The sequence below is a fragment of the Peromyscus leucopus genome, chromosome 1, assembly GCF_004664715.2.
Source record: "Peromyscus leucopus breed LL Stock chromosome 1, UCI_PerLeu_2.1, whole genome shotgun sequence".
Classification (NCBI taxonomy): domain Eukaryota; kingdom Metazoa; phylum Chordata; class Mammalia; order Rodentia; family Cricetidae; genus Peromyscus; species Peromyscus leucopus.
The window spans coordinates 188556854-188579026 of NC_051063.1; the positions used below are offsets into that span (position 1 = coordinate 188556854).

The 22173-nt window shown below is 39.3% G+C and overlaps 1 protein-coding gene across 1 annotated transcript in view; it reads left to right on the forward strand.

Annotated features, from left to right (window-relative positions):
* LOC114683965 (zinc finger protein 420-like) overlaps positions 1-20720 on the forward strand; it is a 44013-nt gene extending 23293 nt beyond the window's left edge. Inside the window, 5 exon segments of the mRNA XM_037200119.1 lie at positions 13615-13713; positions 16838-16964; positions 18100-18590; positions 18592-19803; positions 19805-20720. Of these exon segments, the coding sequence (XP_037056014.1) occupies positions 13615-13713; positions 16838-16964; positions 18100-18590; positions 18592-19803; positions 19805-19996 (2121 nt within the window). The 3' untranslated portion in view covers positions 19997-20720.
* Positions 20721-22173: the final 1453 nt, after the last annotated feature.

The following is a 22173-nucleotide window of genomic DNA, read 5'->3' on the forward strand; positions in this document are numbered from 1 at the left end:
TATGAGTGGTGTGTGAATGAGCCTCACATCTTACAGAGTAAAATGAAATCCTCCGAGAAAGAGAAACATTTTTTAGGTGACAGTTTTCTCTCCTTCATGTTTATCCGTTGGCAGGTGTTACTCATCATTTATTTTTGTTCTATGAAAAGTTCCAGGTGCTTTCTGCTCACCAGATCTGCTCACCTGTGAAGCAGAATCAAGAGCCCTGAATGGTGAAGAGAGGAGGCAGTAGCAGAGGATCCAGGTAGGTGGTCGGGACTGAGGAAGGAATAGGGAAGGGCTCAAGTGACAGAAGAAACAGGGCATGAATTTGGTTTCACCAGATTCAATTTCATTCAAAAAGATTCTAGAGAATTCCACTGAGAATAATCTCAGAATATTCCTATTGTATTAGAAGACTCTCTATGTAATAATTAATGCTCAGAGGCAAATATAATTTAGTTTGGTTTTTCATGTAAGTGATGCTGTCCCTGTGCCACTCATATCATTGATTGTGTCTTATCAATATTAAATGTTTTCAATATTATAATCTTAATATAATGTTTAGTTAGATAATTGATGCCTCTTGGTTTTTCCTGCTCTTAGAATTTTGGAGCATCTTGTAGTTTTTCTCCGTCCTTCTTGAACTGTCTACTCACTGATGCTTTGGGTTGAGTTAGTCTGGAGGGGCTGGGTACCCTTTGTCTGGATTATAGAAAAATGATTCCAATTGTCCTTCTTTTGTAGTGTTATGTTTAGGCTTGTGTCTCATTGTCTTATTATGGTGAGGTATGTTCCTTCTGTTCTCAGATTCTTCAGCGCTTTTATACTGAGTATTGTGATATGTAGCCACAAGACTTTCACGTATCTATTGACATCACCCAGTTTCTTCTCTTACTCACTCTACATATTTGGCACCTTACTTTGATTAATTCATAGGGTTGTAACAGTCTTGCATTCTTGGCATTAAATCAGCTTGCATTTTATTTCCATGTAATTTAGAGACAATATCTGTGCCTATGTCCATCCTGGCAACTGGTCTGTGATTTCCCTTTGTACATCATTGTTTGGGCTCACCTGCTTTGGGTGTCAAGGTAAAGAAAGCCTGCTCTTTGTCATGACTTTCTAGTATTCCTTTTCTTTGTGTTTTATTTACTGGTCTCCTCTTGGCATTAGCATAAGGTTTGTCTAAAGGAAAGGAGAATTCTGTGCTGAATCTGTCCAGTCCTCAGACAGTGTGAGAGGAAACTTGTTTCTAGGAGCTCATCATCTTCTTCTTCAATTACGGTTTCTATGTGTGTGACTTTTCACAGCACTTCATAAGGTAATGCTGATGCCATTGGCATGCACTGTAATGTCCCCACTTCAATTCTAGTTGTATTACTTGGGGATTCACTCTTCTATCACTTGGATTTGATGAAACATATTTCATCAGTACTTTTGTCAATTCACAGAAACAAGTATGTTGCTTTGACTCATTTTATTATCTTTGGGTCTCTATTTCTTGAATTCCTACACAACCTTTCTAATATCTTTCTACATAGTATCTCAGATCTACTGTTCTTATGCTTATAAGCTATCAACCACATAATTATGGACAAATGTCTTTTACAGCCAATGCCTATTGCTGCTAAACCTTAATGTTTCTTGTGTCACCTCATTTCTGTGTCACTGTCTTTCATGAGTGTCTATGAAGGTGTCCTCAATACTCCATGAATTCCGACTCACTGTTCATTAAGTATTCATAGTAGCTTATTAAGGAATAAACCAGGGGCTAGAAAGGTGGCTCATCAGTTAAGATCACTTGATGCTCTTGCAGTTTCTAGGGTCGGTTCCCCTAATGTGCCCTGTGACTTAACAGCTTTCTATAACTCAGGTTCCAGAAGAGTAATTCTTAACCTGTTCTCCTGGGAAACTCACACCACAGCAAAATGTATTTGTTGCCACAGTTGGTATGGCTGGATCATGGGCTGGCATTGATGTGACGTTTGGCAGGTTGGTTATTGACTATGCCAGGAAACCATCTCCCAAGGTTCAACCCTTCTTCTGTCTGTCCTGGGCTTTTCCCTGTCTGAGGCCATGGATGTCACCTGTTATATGGTTACCTTACTCATCATCTTCCTCACTGAGGCTCTGTGTGGTAATGCAGCTATCCTTGGTGCTTTGAATCAGTGACAGTCCTAGTGCTGAAGTGTGCAAAGCTTTATTGTTCAATAATGTGTTTTTCTAAGTACTCCCTCTCCCCCAAATTTACGAGGCTAATCTTTTTGTCATTTAAATTCCTTCAATCTTAGTGTTTTGTGTCAGATTAGAAGTGAATATTTTGTGGGAAATATATGCTTTAATTTCATTTTCACTGTGTAGCCTGGGGGTGGGGGGCTGTAACTCTTCATGCACACTAGGATGCTCTCCAACACACACAACTCCACCTGGTCCTGCCTCTCAAATGGGTAGATTAAGGTGTGCTCCATCACACCAGCCTCATTTTTCATTTGGTTGTTTTATTTTTCAAAAAGCTGCATGCTGAGTTGCATGTAGGTGCAGTAAGTTGCATTCCTACTGGCACTGTGCATATGTTCTTGCTCTTGTCTCCAGTATCTGTTGTTAATATCAATGTAGTTTATATGTGCATTTTTGACATTTTGATTTGAAAGGGCAAAAAGAGGTCCGGTCGTTCTTTTGGAGACACAATCTCAAGAGCAGAGCAACAGGAGAAATGGCTGCTTCTCCAGTAAATACATTCAAGATCAGGATAGTATCTACTTCTTTTCTGGGAATGTCATATATTGAGACTACGCAAACCTTTAAAACTCCAGTTTTGATAATGTTACCTAGGGGTTGGAGAGACGGGTTCAGCAACAAAGAACACTCATGTGGTGGCTTGTAACCATCCATATTCCAGTTCCAAGGGTTTTAATGTCTGTTAAGGATTTCTCATATCTACTCCATGTGGTGCTTTCTATTCTATCCCATAAAGACAGAGAAAAACACTTTGTTGTAGACAGACACAGACAGACAGATAGACACATACAGCAGATAGACACACAGGGATAGATTTACAAGACAGCCTTCAGGCAGACACAGATTCAAACTCATGGAACAGACAACCAGAGGATGGAAGGGACCAGGAGCTTCAAGTTTAGAATTCAGATCTGGACTTGTTCTTAGTTCAATGACTCCAAGGGAAAATGCTTTCATTTTTTTCCTTGACTCAGCTAGGATGCATTATTTGTGACATGGAGTTAAATCACTATTGTGTTTAATCCATGCACATATGGAGAATCTATTACATAGGACATCATTGTTTTTCCATCTGGAGAGACGCAATAGAACTCACCACAATGTGAAACAAGCAGTCCTGTCATGTGAAAGGTGCCCATGGGCTCAGAACCAACCTTGTGCTTTAAGGATGGCCCTACCTATACACATTTGTTTTTCTGTTTGCTCACCTCCCTACAGAGCTGGGATGCCTATTTACACCTCGTGAACACGACAGCACAACTTAAACCTCAGAACATACCAGAGTAACCTGATCCTCATTATATTCATGACAAATCTATTTCTTAGCAAGAATTTCTAAAGGAGCTGGAGTAATTCTGGAGTCTCATTTCCTCAGCCTATGAAATGGGCATGGGGAAATATACACAAAGAGTTGTATGTAACAATCGGAGAAGCATTGATGGATAAATGGCTAAATAGTATAGTATATAGGATAATTCTGTTTCTAGTTTTTTTTTTTTAAAGAAAAATATAAAATGCTTTTCAAAGCTTCTCTAGTTTATAATTCCAAGTAGTGTATAACAGTGTTCCTTTTCTAACATTCATATCAGAATTTGTTATTTATCCTGGTGATGACCATTATGACGGGCGAGATGAAATCTTTAAGGAAATTTAGTCTGTATCTCCCTGATAGCTATGTATGCAGAACTTTTTGTTAACATGGCTTGAGGAGTACCCGAGCTAACTGCACAGCCTAATCAGGAGACAGGAGTGAAGAAGCGTATCTGGTGCCTGGTGACTTTAAAGATCTTATGGAACTAAAGTAGGAACTCTAAAAGAAATGATCAAATCTTCTGTTGTAGAACCATTAGGTTCTGATGGCACCATATTGCTCTTTATGTTGTTAAATGTATTCTTACACTGCTGTTCACTCTTCTGGGTTTGGATAATTATAGGTACTGGAATTGATTCTTTTGCTATCTTTATTGGACGGCTCTTTTGTTCCTTTATTGTCTGTTTCCTTTATTGCCTTTTGGCTTGAATGGCCAAGGGTTCTGGTGATTGACTGGTGGTTAGGTTGAGTAGGGTTGTCTCAGCTGAGGTTCATAGGGTTTGTGTGCCTAGATCCAGTGTATTGTCTAGTTCTTCTGGCTCCTGTGGGCTCTGCTTCTGCCTTTTGGGTCTGTTCTAACTGGTGTGGGTTATGCCTGTGCCTATGGAGTCTGTTCTGCCCAACTGGTGTGGGTGGTGCTTGTTCCTATAGGGTCTGTTGATGTTGCTGGAGAAGGCGGTTCACGGGGAGGTTACTGGGTTAGGTGGGATTGGGCGGCAGAGTAGGTCTGTTTTTCCAACTGGTATAGGTGGAGTTTGTGCCTCTAGGAGCTGCTGATGTTGCAGGGGATGATTGACCATGAGAGGATGATTGGGTTGGTGGGTTTGGGTGGTGGTGTGGGTCTTGTAGGTCACAGAGCCCAATGGGTGGTGGTGGAATGGCCTGCCCACTAGACTCTTTCCTGCTGGCCGGTTGCAACTATTTTTTTTTTTATTATTACTGTTCAGTTTTAATTAATCAAATAAAAGCAAAATCAGATAGTATCAAACAAAAGTTCTACCACCAAATAAGACATTGATATCTCCTCTTAAATTCTATTTATAGATTTTATAATTATTATGTATTGTTATTTAATGATTGCATTGGTTTATTTAGTCACCATTACCCCTTGTTACCATCTGTCCTATTGCAAGGTAGACATGTTTTCTTCCCAGTTTTCCTTCTCATATTTCATGTATGATTTGGGCAGATTTAGACCAAGTATCCGGGCCGTAATCTGTCCATAATTCCAGCTGTCATGTCATACGGCTAGAGAGTTTTTCACATGTCACCTCCCCATCCTCCAGCTCTTAAAATCTTTTATCTCTTCTGTAATGTTCTCTGCAAATGAGATATGAGAAGATGAAATTCCCATTATAGTCCATACAGTAATCATTTAATTGTTCTCAATATTTGCTGAGTTATGAGTCTCTGAAATAACTGTTGTCCCTTGAAAGCCAAGTTTCTTAGACCCAGGCCGAAAGCAACACCAGGCTATGGTGTGATCAGAATCAGTAAAATGCAGTTTGAATATTTGTACATGTATCGGAATGTCAGTAGTGGATTCCCTCCTAGGGTCTGTGACCTTCGCCATTACTGTCTTTTGGCCAGGTTCCTAGTACCATCTATGTATTTCCTTCTGTGGAGCCAGCTTCAGATGAAACCAGAAGGCCTTCAGTTACCCACAAAATAGTCTTGCCACTATGACACCTTGCCTGGCAGGTGTATTGTAGCACACAGGATTCATATCTGGTTATGGCCATTGATATCTCTGCCCCCGGTCCCAGCCTGCATAGCAGTTTTTAACACTATAAATGCTACCACTGAGGAGTCTAAGATAGTTTTTGGACCCTGTGAGTGGTCTGCTGACTTCTCAGCTTCTTATTGGTATGTAAAAAAAAGTGATGTTGTATGGGCATTATATAACATACGAGGAGGTCTGTGAGAGCTTAGCTTTCTCATGAGTATTTTCACTTTTAAATTGAAGCATTCTATTTCTTATTGAAGAGGTTCCCTTTCTTTATTACTGAACTATATTATCACTTTCAAATTTTCTATGTCTTTGAACTGTGTAACCATTGATGCAATGTTTTGAGTGTGGAAGTCACCCTTTTCTGTCATCTGGCAAAAGGATTCCAACTGTCCTTTTGTATTGTTAGGTTTAGGGTTGTATCTCATTGTCTTTTTTTATGCTAAGATATATTCCCTTTTTTGTCACATTCTTCAGAGCTTTTGTAACTGGCAGGTATTATACTTTACCACACACTTGTAATGGATCTCTTGACATGATTATATTTCTTCTCTCATTGAGTCTACATATTTGGTGTCTAGTATTGATAATTTATGTGTTGAAACAGTGTTGCATTCTTGGCATTCAAACACCTCTCATTCCATTTCCATGTAATTTAGAGACAATCTCTTTGTCTATGTTGATCCTGGAATCTGGTCTGTGGATTTTCTTTGAATACGTTTGTTTGGGCTCACCTGCTTTGGGTATTTGGCCTCTGCTGCTTTGGGTGTGGGAGGAAAGCTAGCTTTGTATGATGACTTTCTACCATTCCTTTTCTTTGTGTTTTATGTGATATTCTCCTTGTGGTCTTAGTATAAGGTTTGTCTAAAGGAAAGGAGAATTTTGTTCTGAGTCTGTCTAGTCCTCAGACACTGTTAAGGAAGTTCTTGCTTTGGTCTCAGCACAGTTTAATGCCTTTCTAGCTTTATACCTTAGCAGTTTTTCACTTATTTCTAGCAGCTTGTCCCTTTCTTCTTCAATTTCAATTTGTTGTGTATGACTTTCCAGAATACTCCATAAGGAAAGTCTGATGTTATTGGGATATGCCACAATATCTTTTTTTCAACTCCAATTCTATTACTTGGGGATTCATTCTTTTAGTTTGGATTAGGTAAAAAGTGCTTCATCCATCCTTTTGTCAGTTTACAGAAAGAAGTTTGTTTCCTTGACTCATTGTATTTGTGTCTAGTCTCTATTTCATTAAATTCTATAAAATCTTTTTAATATCTTTCTGTATATCATTTCACATGACTTATTATGCTTGTAAACCTCAGCCACATTATTATGGACAAATATCTTTTTATAAAAAAAAGATTCATTCATTCATTCATTCATTTATTTATTTATTTATTTATTTATTTATTTATTTATTTATTCCTTCCAGCTTTCTCACGACCTACATGGAAATTTGGCCCACATTGGTATGCCAAAATGTTGTTTGGCCGTTTTTGCTCTTTCGTCTTCGGGACGGGGCCTGCCACCCAGCTCCCATGTATATCAAACATTGAGGCTTATTCTTAAATATAAATGCCTGGCCTTAGCTTGGCTTGTTTCCTGTCCACTTTTCTTAAATTATCCCTGTCTATTTTTTGCCTTGGGCTCTTACCTTTCTCTATTTCTGTATACCTTTCATTATTTCTTATTCCCTGGGTTGTTGTACAGCTGGGTGGCTGGCCTTGATGTCTATGTCTTTCCTTATTCACCTCCCAGATTTTTTTCTTTTATTTATACTCTCTGACTGTCAGATCTGTCTATCTTTTCTCCTGCCTTGCTATTGGCCATTCAGCTCTTTATTAGATCATCAGGTGTTTTAGACAGGCAAAGTAACACAGCTTTACAGAGTTTTAAACAAATGAAACATAAAAGATTGCAATACATCTTTGAATGATTAAACAAATATTCTACAACATAAACAATGTAACACATCTTAAAATAATATTCTACATCATGGGAGAGCATAAAACAGCAGGCTAATGCCATTCATACCAATAAGACATCTGAATTTCTGTAAAACTTAATCCAGTGAGCTGAGACAAAAAGAAGGCTTAGAGATAGGAAATTTTTGAGCCCTGAGTAAAGACAGAAGATGCTGTAGGAGAGAATTGAGAGACTACAAGCTAGGGAAGTGTGTGTGAGATGTGGGCACATTGCAGCTGTCCTGGTCCTTTGATTTCTCCCCGTCCTGCTAGGTCTGGCTTATGGCTCCCAGCTTACATCATACAGTTCCATTAACAATAACTGAAAAATAGGACATTTATATACTGTGGGATGAAAGAGGGGGAAGCAGACAAATACAAACAGTCTTGGGGCAGTGCAAAGAGAAATAGAGAATGGGGAATCCCTTTCAATTTCCCTGATTGCTCTCAGATTTTGTAATAGTTCTAGATAATGTTAGGTTCTAGGGTGCTGTTAGGTGGCCCTTTGGGTTGATTGTCTAAGGATATGTGAAATGAATGATAAACAGCGCTGGTTACCGTGTGGATAGGCCACAGTCACAACAGAACCCAGTATTAGTTTCAGAGTTTTACTAGGAGGAAGGGGGTGGGGAGCACATGTGGAGAGCAGAGGGAAAGATAGTGGGGTGAGGGGAGAGAGAGCAGAGCAGAGAGATAGGGTGGGGTTTTTAAGAGCTCCCCATGAAGCGGGCTTACGGAGCTACCCCACAGATGCGTGGATTGTGTGAGCGCACACTGATGATGTAAGATGCAAGACTCTTTGCTTAACTCCTGAACTGCGCATGTGCAGTCATGCAGCTGGAGTGAGGGCAGAAATCTAACAGTATGGAGGCTAGAGTTGGTAGCAAAAGCAAGTAAATTTGGGGACTTCAGATCCAGCATCTAGTGGAAAGACTGGAGATTTTCTAAAAGATATCCCAATGGGGAATGAGAGGATATGGAAGACACTTCCCATGGATGAGAGAGAGGCCTGGGAGGAAAAATGTCACTGTAGCCTGTTGTGTCAGGTATCCCCAAGGACTCAGGACTGGAGGAAAAGCCAGTCCATTCTGTGTGTACTTAACTGCATTCAGCAGGGCTCACAGACTTAGTCTGCCTTTGCTGAAGGAGAGACTGGGCACCTGCTACCAAGGCTTTCATCAAGGCCGGAAGGCAAGAGGTGCAGAAGGCAAGGATGAAAGGAGCTCTAGGAGAGGGGTCTCATCCCAAAAAGGGTTGGAAAGTGGAGTCCCAAAAGCCACAAGGGCCTAGAGGAGCTGGGGATTATGGGCACCTCCCAAGAGGAGATGGGGGAAGAGGGTCGGAAGTGCTGCAATATCTCAGTTGGGCCTAAAGAAACTGCAAGATTGCATCTCCAAGGGTGGGGGAACAGGCTTAGGGGAAGAGGGCAAGCCATAGCCTTGACGACTCAGGGTACCTCCTCCTCCTAGAGTATTAGTGGGGTGCTCTGTGAGCAACTGTCACTTTGTTGGATTCACTGAAGCATTTGCACTAGCCAAAGCGGAAACACAGTGAATTGCTTCTGGTGGATGGGTTACCCAGCAATCTGTGAACCAGAAGGTGATGGTGAATCTGTATCATGTGCACCTGAGATGAGGGATAGGGTCCAAGTGCATCTTAAACCATATGAGGAGGGCAGGCAGCAGGAGAGCCTATTGCAATCAGAGCATCACTGTGTTTCATCTCTGAGGGGAAAAGTTTCCTGAATTGGAACTTTGATGTGGAACGATTCCCCAGTGCAAGTGTTACAGCTCTGCTCCCATGGGGAAAGATTACCCAATGCAAGTGTTAAAGCTCCAAAGGGAAAGGTATTCTTGCAGTCACACAACGCAACAAACTTCACACAAGAGTTTTATTTGGAGGGAAAACCCGAGGGTGTGTGCTTCTGCTTGGGCAGGAAGCAGCAGAGAGCTGAGCAGAAGACAGGGTTTATATAGCATTTCTTAGGGGTGGAGCTTTCCATGTGGAGATTTCCAGTGTACAGATTGGTAGGGTTTCAAGTCTTGAGCATGGGATTTTTACTCTATGGGAAAAGTATGTGTGCCTGTATCTGGAGGGGCTGTGTCTGGACTTTAGGGCAGTTAGAGTGTTCTGTGGATAGAGTTTCGTAGCTGCAGGTCCTAAGGCATGTATGGCCACTTGGAGACCTCGAGGACCTTGTAAAAAGTGCTTTGTATGATACTATAGTTTTTGTGTTTGTCCTTTTAGGAGGTGTTAGTCTTTAATTATTGTTCTAAGATAAACTCAGAAACACAGTGGTGTATAATTCTGTCATCACAATCGTTCAGTTCCATTTCCACCCTTGTGTTTTGATTGAGCTGTGATTAGAAGTGGTAGGACTCAAGTTAGGCTAACAGAATATGGTCCCTAATTGTTGTCAATATTCATATACTGGAAAAGACTTGGTGAACCATTCGTAAAATCCTTTATATCATTTTCTCTTTATTCATACAATACTGTGATTGAAATCCAGGAGCTTTCTGAAGAATCTCTTTCTCAGGTAGTTTCATTGATATGCCAGAATGGCTCACTTTTATGCAGAACCTACATACCTGGAAGGCAGAGAGAAATTAGACAGTACAAAATATACCAGGTATTTTGGACGTATTAAGGTAGAAGTTTTGAGGGGTTCATGTGACAGTGGAAAAGGCATGGAGGTAGTAGGGGTTTTGAGGTGAGTCAATAGTTAATAGCCCTTTCTTGTCTAGAAAAGGGCATGGGTTCATTTCCTTTCATCAATGTGGAGGCTGACAACCATTTATAACTTCAGTTTCAGAGACCTGATGCCTTTTTCTTACCACAGTTCACACCAGGCACAAATATAGAGCACTTACATACATGCTGCAAAACATTGTTACCCATCAGCTAACATACAAAATCTAAAGAAAAAAATAAAAACAATGAAAGTGCAACTGAGATATGAGAATGCTTTTGCCACATTCTGTTTCTCTAGAAATGATTCTAGATCAGTGCTTCTCAACCTTCCTAATGCTGCAACACTTTAAAGTCAGTTCCAGCTGCTTACATGTGGGCTTATCTCCATGTGTGCAGAATCATGAGATGGATACAGGAGTGATGTTTCAGTTCCTAAGACCATCAGAAATGTTTTTTTCTTGTCTTAGGCAACCCCTGTGAAAAAGTCTTTCTACCTCCCCTTTCCTCACCCACTCCCATTCCTACCCCACCCCCATAAAAGCTTGCAACCCACAGGCTGAGAACATCTGTTTTAGAGTATTCTACTGTAAATGTTCTCTAGATTATTTAATTGTACATGTTATTGGTTTCCCATATAAGCATCAATACTATGAAAAAATATATTTGACTGTGCATGTGTGTGGACTCCCACAAGTTCTGCACCACCATTGCTCCAGCACTTCTTGCAGGCAGGATAGATTACAGGTCGAAGGTTTCCTCATAACTAGCAGTCTAATTTAACTTTGATAAGTGATAGCTATTGAGAAATTTACCCATTTTTAGTTTCTAATTTTGTGGACTACGGGTTTTTTAAACTATGATCCAATGATTCTTTGTATTTCTTGGTGTTTGTTGATAGGTCCCCCTTCTATGTTTTTGATTTTGTAATTTGGACATTATTCATCCATCTTTTAGTTAGTGTGTTTAGGGGTTTGTCTATCTTGTTGATTTTCCTAAAGAACCAACTCTTTGTTTCATTGTTCTTTGTAATGTTCTCTTTGTTTTTATTTTATTGATTTCAGTCTTCAGTTTGTTTTCTGCAATCTGCTCCTCTTGAGTAAACTTGATTCTTTTTGTTCTAGAGCTTTCATGTATGATGCTAGTGGCTAGTGTGAGATCTGTCCCATTTCTTTATGTGAGCACTTAGTGGTATGAACTTTCTTCTTAGCACCACTTTCATTGTGTCCTGTAAGTTTGGTAGAAAGTATGCCATGGAGTCCAGCTCCAAGGCTCTACACACAGGATTTGTAGAATAAACCACAGCATAGTGAAAACTAATTTGGCACTTTACCTGAGGGGTAGAAATGGAACAAATTCACACACGAACTGTTTGGGTCCTGTTCTTTTATTCTGCTTCAGCTTTCTCTTCACAGCTTATATACTCATTTAACAGCAACTTTAGGCAGTAAAAAAGGTTACAGAAAACGCTTCTCAGGGTCACAAAGCATTCCTTACATAAGTGCCAACTTCTGGTAGTGGGCAGCTGCAGCTGGGGATGTAAAAGGGGGATTTTTGGCTGTACACTAACTTCCTAAGGTGATCAGCCTAAGAGGTTACAAGGGCAAAGGCTAAACGATTACATTCCTTAAGTGTATTTAACATTATAGGCTAACATTCTGTGGCAAAGCTGTCAGTTTCTCTTTGGAGCTTCCAGCAGGAGAGACCTGCTGCAGCCCAGATGCTAGGAGCCAAATGCAAATAACCAATGGACAGAATTATGTCTGTGTAACCATGGCGACCTGTGTAAATCACAAGGGGAAGTGAGCAGCATTGATTTGCATCAGAGCTTTTGCCAAAGGCTGGCTGGCAGAGAAGAAATGTCTCAGATATAAAAATACATTTTCTGCAGGTGTGTGGTCACGCTTAATCCCACACCGAGCAGAGCAGCAGATCTCTGTGAGTTCGAGACCAGCCTGGGCTACCAAGTGAGTTCAGGAAAGGCGCAAAGCTACACAGAGAAACCCTGTCTCAAAAAACAAAAAACAAAACAAAAATACATTTTCTGTCCTGTAACCAGAGCATGGAGGGAACCTTGTAGCTTTTTTGTTCGATGCTATGAAGCCAGGCCATCTCCCTGTAATTCTGGCCATCTATGTAGCCTTTCTCACTGTAACTAGGCATAAAGCTAATTTTCTCTGGACATGGTTAGTCGCTTAACAGTTTTTTCCTGTTAATGTAAATATCAGCACTTAAACATAGACAGTTGGTTAATTGAGCCTCGTATCTTGTGTCATGAACTGAGGTTAGAATGTTCCTACAAATTGTTAATTGCTAAAGGATCAGAGCAGGTGAACACTGAGTCTCCTTATCAGCTGCTGTTGGGGAAAGAACAGGGCTATTCAGTCTCTGAATGATCGTGATTTAACAAGGCCAGACACCTTGTAATTTCATCCTTGAGTCTAATCTGTCAAAGTCCTACTTGTTATCTATTCACAGAGACTCTTCATCTGACCAAATTGCCTATTAGTAACCTAATTATAGAGAACAGGCTTCTATGTTTCTCACCATAATATGGAACAAAGGCTGAACTATGAGAGCTTGTTTTATTTACCAGAAATACATGGTGTAGGGATAAGTGTGTTTGATCACATCTTCATTAAAAAGGACCTGGGTGCTTTTCTTTACTATCTATGTTCTTATCACAGGGATTTGGTATTATGTGAATTCATTCATCCGCCCCCTTTCCCTTTTGCCCATGGTCCCTTTTTCCCTTCTTCTTCTTCTTCTTCTTCTTCTTCTTCTTCTTCTTCTTCTTCTTCTTCTTCTTCTTCTTCTTCTTCTTCTTCTTCTTCTTCTCCTTCTCCTCCTCCTCCTCGTCCTCCTCCTTCTTCTTCTCTCCTCCTCCTCCTCCTCCTCCTTCTTCTTCTTCTCTCCTCCTCCTCCTTCTTCTTTTCTGTCTCTCTCTCTCTTTGTTGTTGGTAACATTTCCCATATTAATTTAATCCTTTAGGTAGAAACAGTAGTTTGCTGGTTCTGTGTGGTGGACATAGTCTAGTACTCTACAGCTCTCCTATTTGTCAATTTCTTGTGTAAAATGCTTTATTGGCTATGTCATGATGACTAATTTCATTCTGCCATTTGTATGTGTAATTTGCTTCTAATTATGATCTGCAGTGCACCTTGAGTGGATGACCTTTGTTATTTCATCAATTTCTTCATGTGCTCTTGCTTTTCCATTAATTTTAGGAGCTGATGTTTTTGGGTGCAATGACAAAGTTCACAGTCATTTTCTTTCTCCACTCTAAATATATCCTTCTGTGTTCTCTTGTTGATAGAAATGTTGAAAAGATTGCTAATATCATTTTGATTTTGGGGTCTTTTATGTGGTTTGGCACTGTTCATAACAGTGTTTTATTAACTTTAACTTTGTATTTTTAATACCTTGATGTGAAATTTCAACAAGAATTCCAGTTTTTGGTCCAGGGACAGGAACTCAGAGAAGACCAGCAAGAACAATGAATGCTTCTCTGGTAAATGCTCCCGAGGTCAGTGCCATGCTTATATTTTTTGAAATTTGTTTTTATTATTGAGACCGTTTAAGACTTGAATTCTCTACCTCTGGTAATGTTATCAAAAGTGCCTGTTTTCTATGATTTATCTTCTTTTTCTTCTCTGATAATCAAGAGTAAGTCTGTAGATCTTTCACATATGTAGCACAGCCTTTTCTCCTTATATTTTCATTCCATGTTTTACTTTGAGGACATAAATTTTCATAGACTGAAGACCTGTCATTCTGAAAGAGAATATATTGCAAATGACACTCAAAGAATATATTTATGGCAGTGCCTACATAGGATGGACTGCGTTCTTTTATATTAAAGATTAAGGAAGTTCTCATGTACCAGGTCAGATTTCCAGAACCAGGCTTATGAATGTAGACATGCAAATACATGGACTTTTTTGATGACATCACTGAACCATTTATGGAAAAGTAGAATTAGTGAAGATTCACTGTCTTGAATCCCAGTAGTAAATATATCAGCACCCTAGATAGTATGGATAATGGAAGGAATAAGTTGCTGGCTTCTTCCATAAAATTAAAGTGTTTGTGTTCACATGCAAATTGAAGTATACTTGTTTCTCCTTTTGACATGTAATATTACACAGTGATAATGGACGTGTTACTATTGGAAATCTACTCATCTGTGAAGTCCTGATAATATTCTTTTTTTTTTTCTTTTTGTTTTTCGAGACAGGGTTTCTCTGGGTAGTTTTGGTGCCTGTCCTGGATCTCTCTGTAGACCAGGCTGGCCTCGAACATTGAGATTCTTTTTTTTTTTTTTTTTTTTTTTTTTTTTTCACAGGGTTTCTTGTCAGCTTGCGCCTTTCCTGGAGCTCATTTAGGCTGCTCGAACTACAGAATCCCTGGCTTGCCTCCGAGTCTGATTAACTGCCCATCAACCCCTCAGAACATTGAGATTCTTAATACTCAGTTGTAAGTTGTCAATAGGCAGATGATGATTATTATTTTTTTTGTTCTTTGTTTTTCAGAAGGATATAAGTACCAGTGTCTCCACCTTTGTATTGCACCATGTGGGATACATTACTAAGAATTTTCTGGAGAGAATTGAATTAGTGCTGTGCATAAGCCATCAATTTTGAAGCATAAACAAATGTCCCACTTAAACCCTTTACTCTTTGCTTTTGGAGGTATAAGGCTGCTCCCACCCTGTTTTTTCTCCCCGTGAGGCCATGTATTACATATGGACAGATTCTAAAGTGTTGTGGGGATGGACAGGTTTCTACTTCTCCTTTTACAAATAACATTTAAGTATATGAGCATTCTCCATACTTATATGCACATAGCATATGCACCTGCAACAAATCTGACACTGGAGTTACACACTGTAATGAGCTGCCATGTGTGTAGAGAAAGTTAAATTATATTTCTTTTCAGGAACAGCAAGATACTATACCTCTGAGCCATTTCTCTAATGTCAAGGTTTACATTCTTGTTGTATATTTGTGAGACAGATAGTGTAGAACCTTGCATCTTTTAGTTTTTGAGAAATGAAGAATTATAAATGTCACTTAACTATGTAATATAAAATCCTGGTCGATGAGAGAGCTCAATTACTGAAGAAAATAATAAAGTTGAAATGAAAAGATTTGAGTTTTCATTTGAGCCAATCTCATGAGTAGTATTGTATCCAACATTAATGAAGAATTAGTATGATTCTCACAAAGCCTAATATATATGTTTCAATCACAAAATGTTGCTTCCTGATCTGGATTCATTGTCACACACATTCCATTTTTACACATATTTCTAAGTGTCCTATTGTGAAACACCATATAGAATTCATGAAATTGCTATTATCTGTGCTGTTGAGTCAACTTTTATAAAAATTTACATAATAATTCTATTTCTGATTATTTACTTAGTCACTGTGAAATATTGTCAAAATAATTGCACAAAGTATTTGAGTTTATGTGTTTGGAACATTGGATGTACACTGATGTTACACTCCTTACTATTTAAAGAAAACAATGGATTCTGCATTCCATATTCTATATCGTGGGTTTAGAAAGGGTGCAACATTGCACCTAGGCTTCAGGATCTCAATTGACCATGGTAGAATTTATTTATTTTATTATTATTATTTATTTATTTTTTTTTTTTTTGGTTTTTCGAGACAGGGTTTCTCTGTGTAGCTTTGCGCCTTTTCTGGAACTCACTTGGTAGTTCAGGCTGGCCTCGAACTCACAGAGATCCACCTGGCTCTTCCTCCCGAGTGCTGGGATTAAAGGCGTGGGCCACCACCGCCCGGCAACCATGGTAGAATTTAGTGTGATATGTCCTAGTTACAGATAGGATATATACAGTGTCCGTAGTTGAGTGAGGTCAACAGTTGTATAATTTGGAAGCACATTTCAGTTTTGCTCATCATAGTTAACCATCTGAGATTGACCTAGGGATCCTATTTGATATTAACACGTACTCCATAAAGGTAAATTTCTGCATGTAGTACTCACATGTGTGTTATATTCCCTAAAAGTTTGCTGACTGTGATACTATTACTGTCATCCTCATTTTATAGAGACAGGAAATACAGTGCAGGCTATGACCATTTTACTGTTTTACTATAATTAAATTTCAGTTTTGTTTTATGTACACGGGTGTTGTTGCATGAACATATGATTGTGTACTGTGTATACCTTCTGTCTGTATAGTTCAGAAGTGAGCATGGGATCCCATGGAATTGGGGTTAAAACCTGTATAGTGCCACAAGGGCGCTGTGAACCAAAATACATTTTAAAGGACATTAAAAGTCATTATAGAATCCAAACAGCAGAGACCATTTTCAAATGTAGCAATTGTGGCAAATCCTTTATCTGCTGCTCAGGTCTTAGAAAATATCAGCAAATTCATGAAGGATAGAGACCTTAAGAACGGAAGCAATGTAATAAATCTTTCATTAAATTGTGTATGAAAGAGAAGCAGCGGTTAACTTCTAACACATTCCTACAGCCCTGCTAGAAAACTTTGTCTTTGAACAACTGCCATACCTCATCTATGTCACTGAAGTGTCTAATTCTTTAGTCTCTTTTACCTAGGAAAGCATTTTGTTCAGCAGCCCATGATATATATGTAACTTCCCATTACAGAGTCTGTTATCATTCAGGGAAGTGGCTGTGGACCTCTCACAGGAGGAATGGGAATGTCTAGATTGTGCTCAAAAGGCATTGTACATGGATGTAATGTTGGAGAATTACAACAACCTAGTCTTTCTAGGTAAGAATGCTCTTCTATAGAATTCATGATTCATCCTTTTCATTTACTTACTTTATTTATATGTAATCTCTCTGAACTGTCTAGACACTCCAGAAATAAGAGAAATTCTGGTTATCAGCGTAGTTCTTTCATGGTGCCTTCCTTTACATTTTTCTGTTCTGCATAGAAGCATAAACAATGCTATATTGGGGGCTGGAGAGATGGCTCAGAGGTTAAGAGCACTGGCTGCTCTTCCAAAGGTCCTGAGTTCAATTCCCAGCAACCACATGGTGGCTCACAACCATCTGTAATGAGATCTGGTGCCCTCTTCTGGCCTGCACGGACGAATACAGACAGAACACTGTATACATAATAAATAAAAAATGTGAGTGAGATTTAAAAAAAAAATCCTTAATTTAAAAAAAAAACCAATGCTATATTCTGAGTGATTTCTCCAGCACTCCTCTAGTTTTTAAAGAAAACTTCATAGTTCAAAGAAGATTGACTGTTCAGAACATGGAAATATATTGCATTACACACAACAATTTGAATAGTTTGATTTTACTGTTGAATTTAACTATTCACCTGTTTCTGATTTTTACAATTCAGGAGGTTTCAAATAAATATTGAGCTTTTGGTAGTTAGCATGGGTTTTTGTTTGTTTTGTTTATTCAGTTTTTGAGATGTATTCTTTATGTTGAGTCATGAGAAAGCATGATTTTAATGCTAGCAGTAGTGATGCAGAAGCAAAAGGATATGTGTGTTCCATCCCTACCTGGGTTACATAATGTGTTCCTAACTGTCCAAAGCTGTCCAGTCTGGCTGTGTCTGAAATACATACAGGAAAATAGATAAAACATTATTCATATAATCCTTCAGAGAGCTCCTCTAATTATTGCTTGATCACTTATTTGTCTTGTGTTCTGCAAGGTACACAGTTTAGATATGAAGGAGAAGGCCACTATCGGTCCTTTTGGTTTGACATAGGTCAGACTGGAGCATCCATGTAATGATGTGAGACAGAATAGACCTCTGTAGAGAACTCTATCCCTGAGAATTAGAAGTTTATATGTGATAGAAAACTTAAGATAATCAGTCATTAAATCTCTGACTCATGCTTTAATCCCTGTTTTCCTTCATTGTGACAATTTTCCAGGTAAAAATCAAAGAATCCACACAGGAAAGAAAGAACACAAAAATACAAAGCTTGATAAATCTTTTGATTCTGAACATGAACTCACACTGAAACGTACCAATAGTGAAAAGAAACCACACGAAAGCTGGAAATGTGGAAACTGCTTCAAGACAGACTCAAGCCTTAGTAAACATCAGAGAGCTCATAGTGGACAGACACCTTATAAATGTACTAAATGTAGTAAATCCTTTACACATTTGTCACAATTCAAAGAACATTGCAATTTCCATTGTGGAGAAAAACCCAACGAATGTACAGACTGTCCTAAGTGTTTTTACAAGACATCAGAATTTAAAAGACATTGCAGAATACATTCTGGAGAGAATACTTACAAATATAGTGAATGTGACAAATCCTTTCATCAGCAAAACCATCTTAGAACTCATCAGAGAATTCATACAGGAGAGAAACCTTACAAATGCAGTGACTGTGATAAATCCTATAAACAGAGAAAACAGTCTTAGAGTTCATCAAAAAATACATACAGGAGAGAAACCTTACAAATGTATTGAATGTGACAAATCCTTTACCACTGCCTCACATCTTAGAACTCATCAGAGAATTCATACAGGAGAGAAACCTTACAAATGTAATGAATGTGACAAATCATTTGCCCAGAAAGCCAATCTTAGAACTCACCAGAGAATTCATATAGGAGAGAAACCTTACAAATGTAGTGAGTGTGACAAATCTTTTACCAGTGGCTCATCCTTTAAATTGCATCAGAGTATTCATAGAGGAGAGAAACCTTACAAATGCAGTGAATGTGATAAATCCTTTACACACAAAGTCAGTCTTAGAGCTCATCAGAGCATGCATACAGGAGAGCAACTTTACAAATGTATTGAATGTGACAAATCCTTTTTCCATAAATCTTTTCTTACAATTCATCAGAGAATTCATACAGGAGAGAAACCTTACAAATGCAGTGAATGTGACAAATCCTTTACCACAAAAGACCATCTTAGAAGTCATCAGAGAACTCATACAGGCGAGAAACCTTACAAATGCAGTGAATGTGACAAATCCTTTTCCCATAAAAGCAATATTAGAATTCATCAGGCAATTCATACAGGAAAGAAACCTTACAAATGCAGTGAATGTGACAAATCCTTTGTCCACAAAGACTATCTTAGAACGCATCAGAGAATTCACACGGGAGAGAAACCTTACAAATGCAGTGAATGTGACAAATCTTTTATCCATAAAGACTATCTTAGAACTCACCAAGTGATTCATACAGGAGAGAAACCTTACAAGTGCAATGAGTGTGACAAATCCTTTACCAGGGTATTCAGTCTTAAAATTCATCAGAGACGACATAGAGGAGAAAATCCTTACAAATGTAGTGACTGTGACAAATCCTTTGCTCGGAATGGCCATCTTAGAGCTCATCAGAGAACTCATACATTAGAGACACCTTACAAATGCAGTGAATGTGATAAATCCTTTACACAAAGAGACCGTCTTACAGCTCACCAGAGAACGCATACAGGAGAAAAGCCTTACAAATGTATTGAATGTGACAAATCCTTTACCAGTGCCTCACAACTTAGACTTCATCAGAGAATTCATACGGGAGAGAGACCTTATAAATGTAGTGAATGTGACAAATCCTTTTTCCATAAACACAACCTCAGATCTCACCAGAGATTTCATACAGGAGAGAAACCTTACAAATGTGGTGAATGTGACAAATCCTTTCCCCGGAAAGACCATCTTAAAAGTCACCAGAAAATTCATACAAGAGAGAAATCTTAGAAATTTAGTCAGTGTGACAAATCTAGCAAGAAAGGCCATCTTAAACCTCAGTAGAGAACTCATACAGTTGAGAAACCTTGCCAATGTGGGAATGTGACAGCTCTTTTATCAGTTGCTCAGATCATAGAAAACATTAGAGATTCTATACAGGAGAGAAACCCTTCATGTGTACTACATGTCAAAAATTCTTTATCAGTTCCCCCATGTCTTAGAAGACATTAGATTATTCATGCACAAGAAACCTTACCAATATATAAAATGTAAGAAACAGTGTCAGTTACTAGGCCCTCAAGCTGAATCCAGGTGGGCCCATGAAGAAGTACGTTATGTGCTTGCCTTGGTAACTTGTTTGAGCCAATTTCCTCGACCATAGGGCCTGCCCCACTACATATCCATCCTTTTATTTTATTACATGTGTGCTCAGCAGCAGTCAGAGTTCTATGCCCTGGCTGTCTTTACCTTGCCTTGGATGCTCAGCAGTTAGATTGTGCCTGTCTTAGATTGGCTTGCCAAACAAGCACTTACCTGTTTTTGACTATCAACCTTCAAAGAGTGTTCATCCTTGGGGAGTCTCCCCAAGTGGGGAGGATCAGTCAGCAGCCTTATCAATTTCAGAAAGCTAGGCATGCACAACCAGTGATGGAGGGCTATGATGATGGAGGGCTATGATTTGGATGCCTAAGAGCCATTAACACCTGTAGAGTCCCCTTAGTGTCTGCCCATTGCCGGATTTTCTGTAAGAGACTGTTAAAAAGGAGAAAGCTACAGTAGTCCTAGGGACCTCCATGCTATATATGTAGCCTCTATGGTTCTATGGGTTGTGGTCTGATTGTTCTTTATTTTATATCTAGAATCCACCTTTGAGTGAGTATATACCATAACTGTCTTTCTGGGTTTGGGCTACCTCACTCAGGATGATTTTTTCTAGTTCCATCCATTTGCCTGCAAATTTCATGCTTTCATTGTTTTTCTCTGCTGAGTAGTACTCCATTGTGTATATGTACCACATTTTTTTCATCCATTCTTCCGTTGATGGGCATCTAGGTTGTTTCCAGGTTCTGGCTATTACAAATAGTGCTGCTATGAACATAGCTGAGTATGTATCTTTATGGTATAAATCAGCATTCCTTGGGTATATGCCCAAAAGTGGGATGGCTGGGTCTTGAGGTGGTTCAATTCCTAATTTTCTGAAAAACCGCCATACTGATTTCCACAGTGGTTGTACAAGTTTACATTCCCACCAACAGTGGAGGAGTGTTTCCTTTGCTCCACATCCTCTCCAACATTGGTTTTCATTGGTGTTTTTGATCGTAGCCATTCTAACAGGTGTAAGGTGGTACTGTGGCTTATAATAAATTTCAGTTTTACTCAATTATTGAAAAAAAATAGCCAAATGAATGGAAACACATGAACTATGAACCAAAGGCTGAGGGGCCCCCAGCTGTATCAGGCCCTCTGAATAGGTGAGGCAGTTGATTGGCTTGATCAGTTTGGGAGGCAACTAGGCAGTGGGATCAAGTCCTGTGCTCATTGCATGAGTTGGCTGTTTGAAACCTGGAGCTTATGCAGGGACACTTGGCTCAGTCTGAGAGGAAGGGACTGGATCTCCCTGGACTGAGTCTACCAGGTTGATTGCAGTCCTCGGGGGAGGACTTGTCCTGGAGGAGGTGGGAATGGAGGGTAGGCTTGGGGTAAGGGGAGGGGGTGGGAGGGGGGAGAATAGGGGAACCCATGGCTGATATGTAGAACTGAATGGTATTGTAAAATAAAATTATATATATATGGAGAAAGCTTAAAATCACCACCCTGCCAATCAAAACATGAAGTAAAATCCAGAAGGGATGTAACAGTCTTTTTTATGCCATGCCAAACCCTTTGAAGAAATAAAGAGTCAAAGGCCATAACCTCTGTCCTTTTCTGACTTAATGGGAGCATTTCATGTGTTAGTTGTCCACCTTGACTGGGAAGGCTTCTATAGGCCTATGGCCTGACAGTGGTACAGGCTGTGAGGGTTGTAAGACTCTTGGCGCTGTGGAAGACTATTCACATCCTGAGGGAGGCATGTAGTGGGGTATCTCACCCCAAGAAAACCTTGATGGCATAGGTGCCTGCGCTGGTGGTAGACCAGAGAGGGAAACAGTACATGACTTAATTACAACTGCTTTCTACTTTACAGATTTTGCAAGGCCCAAAATGACTTTCCCTTCATCATTTGGATGTTGTAGAGCTATCTGACATAGTGGTGTTTGTGTAGAAAAGATGACCCATCTTTTA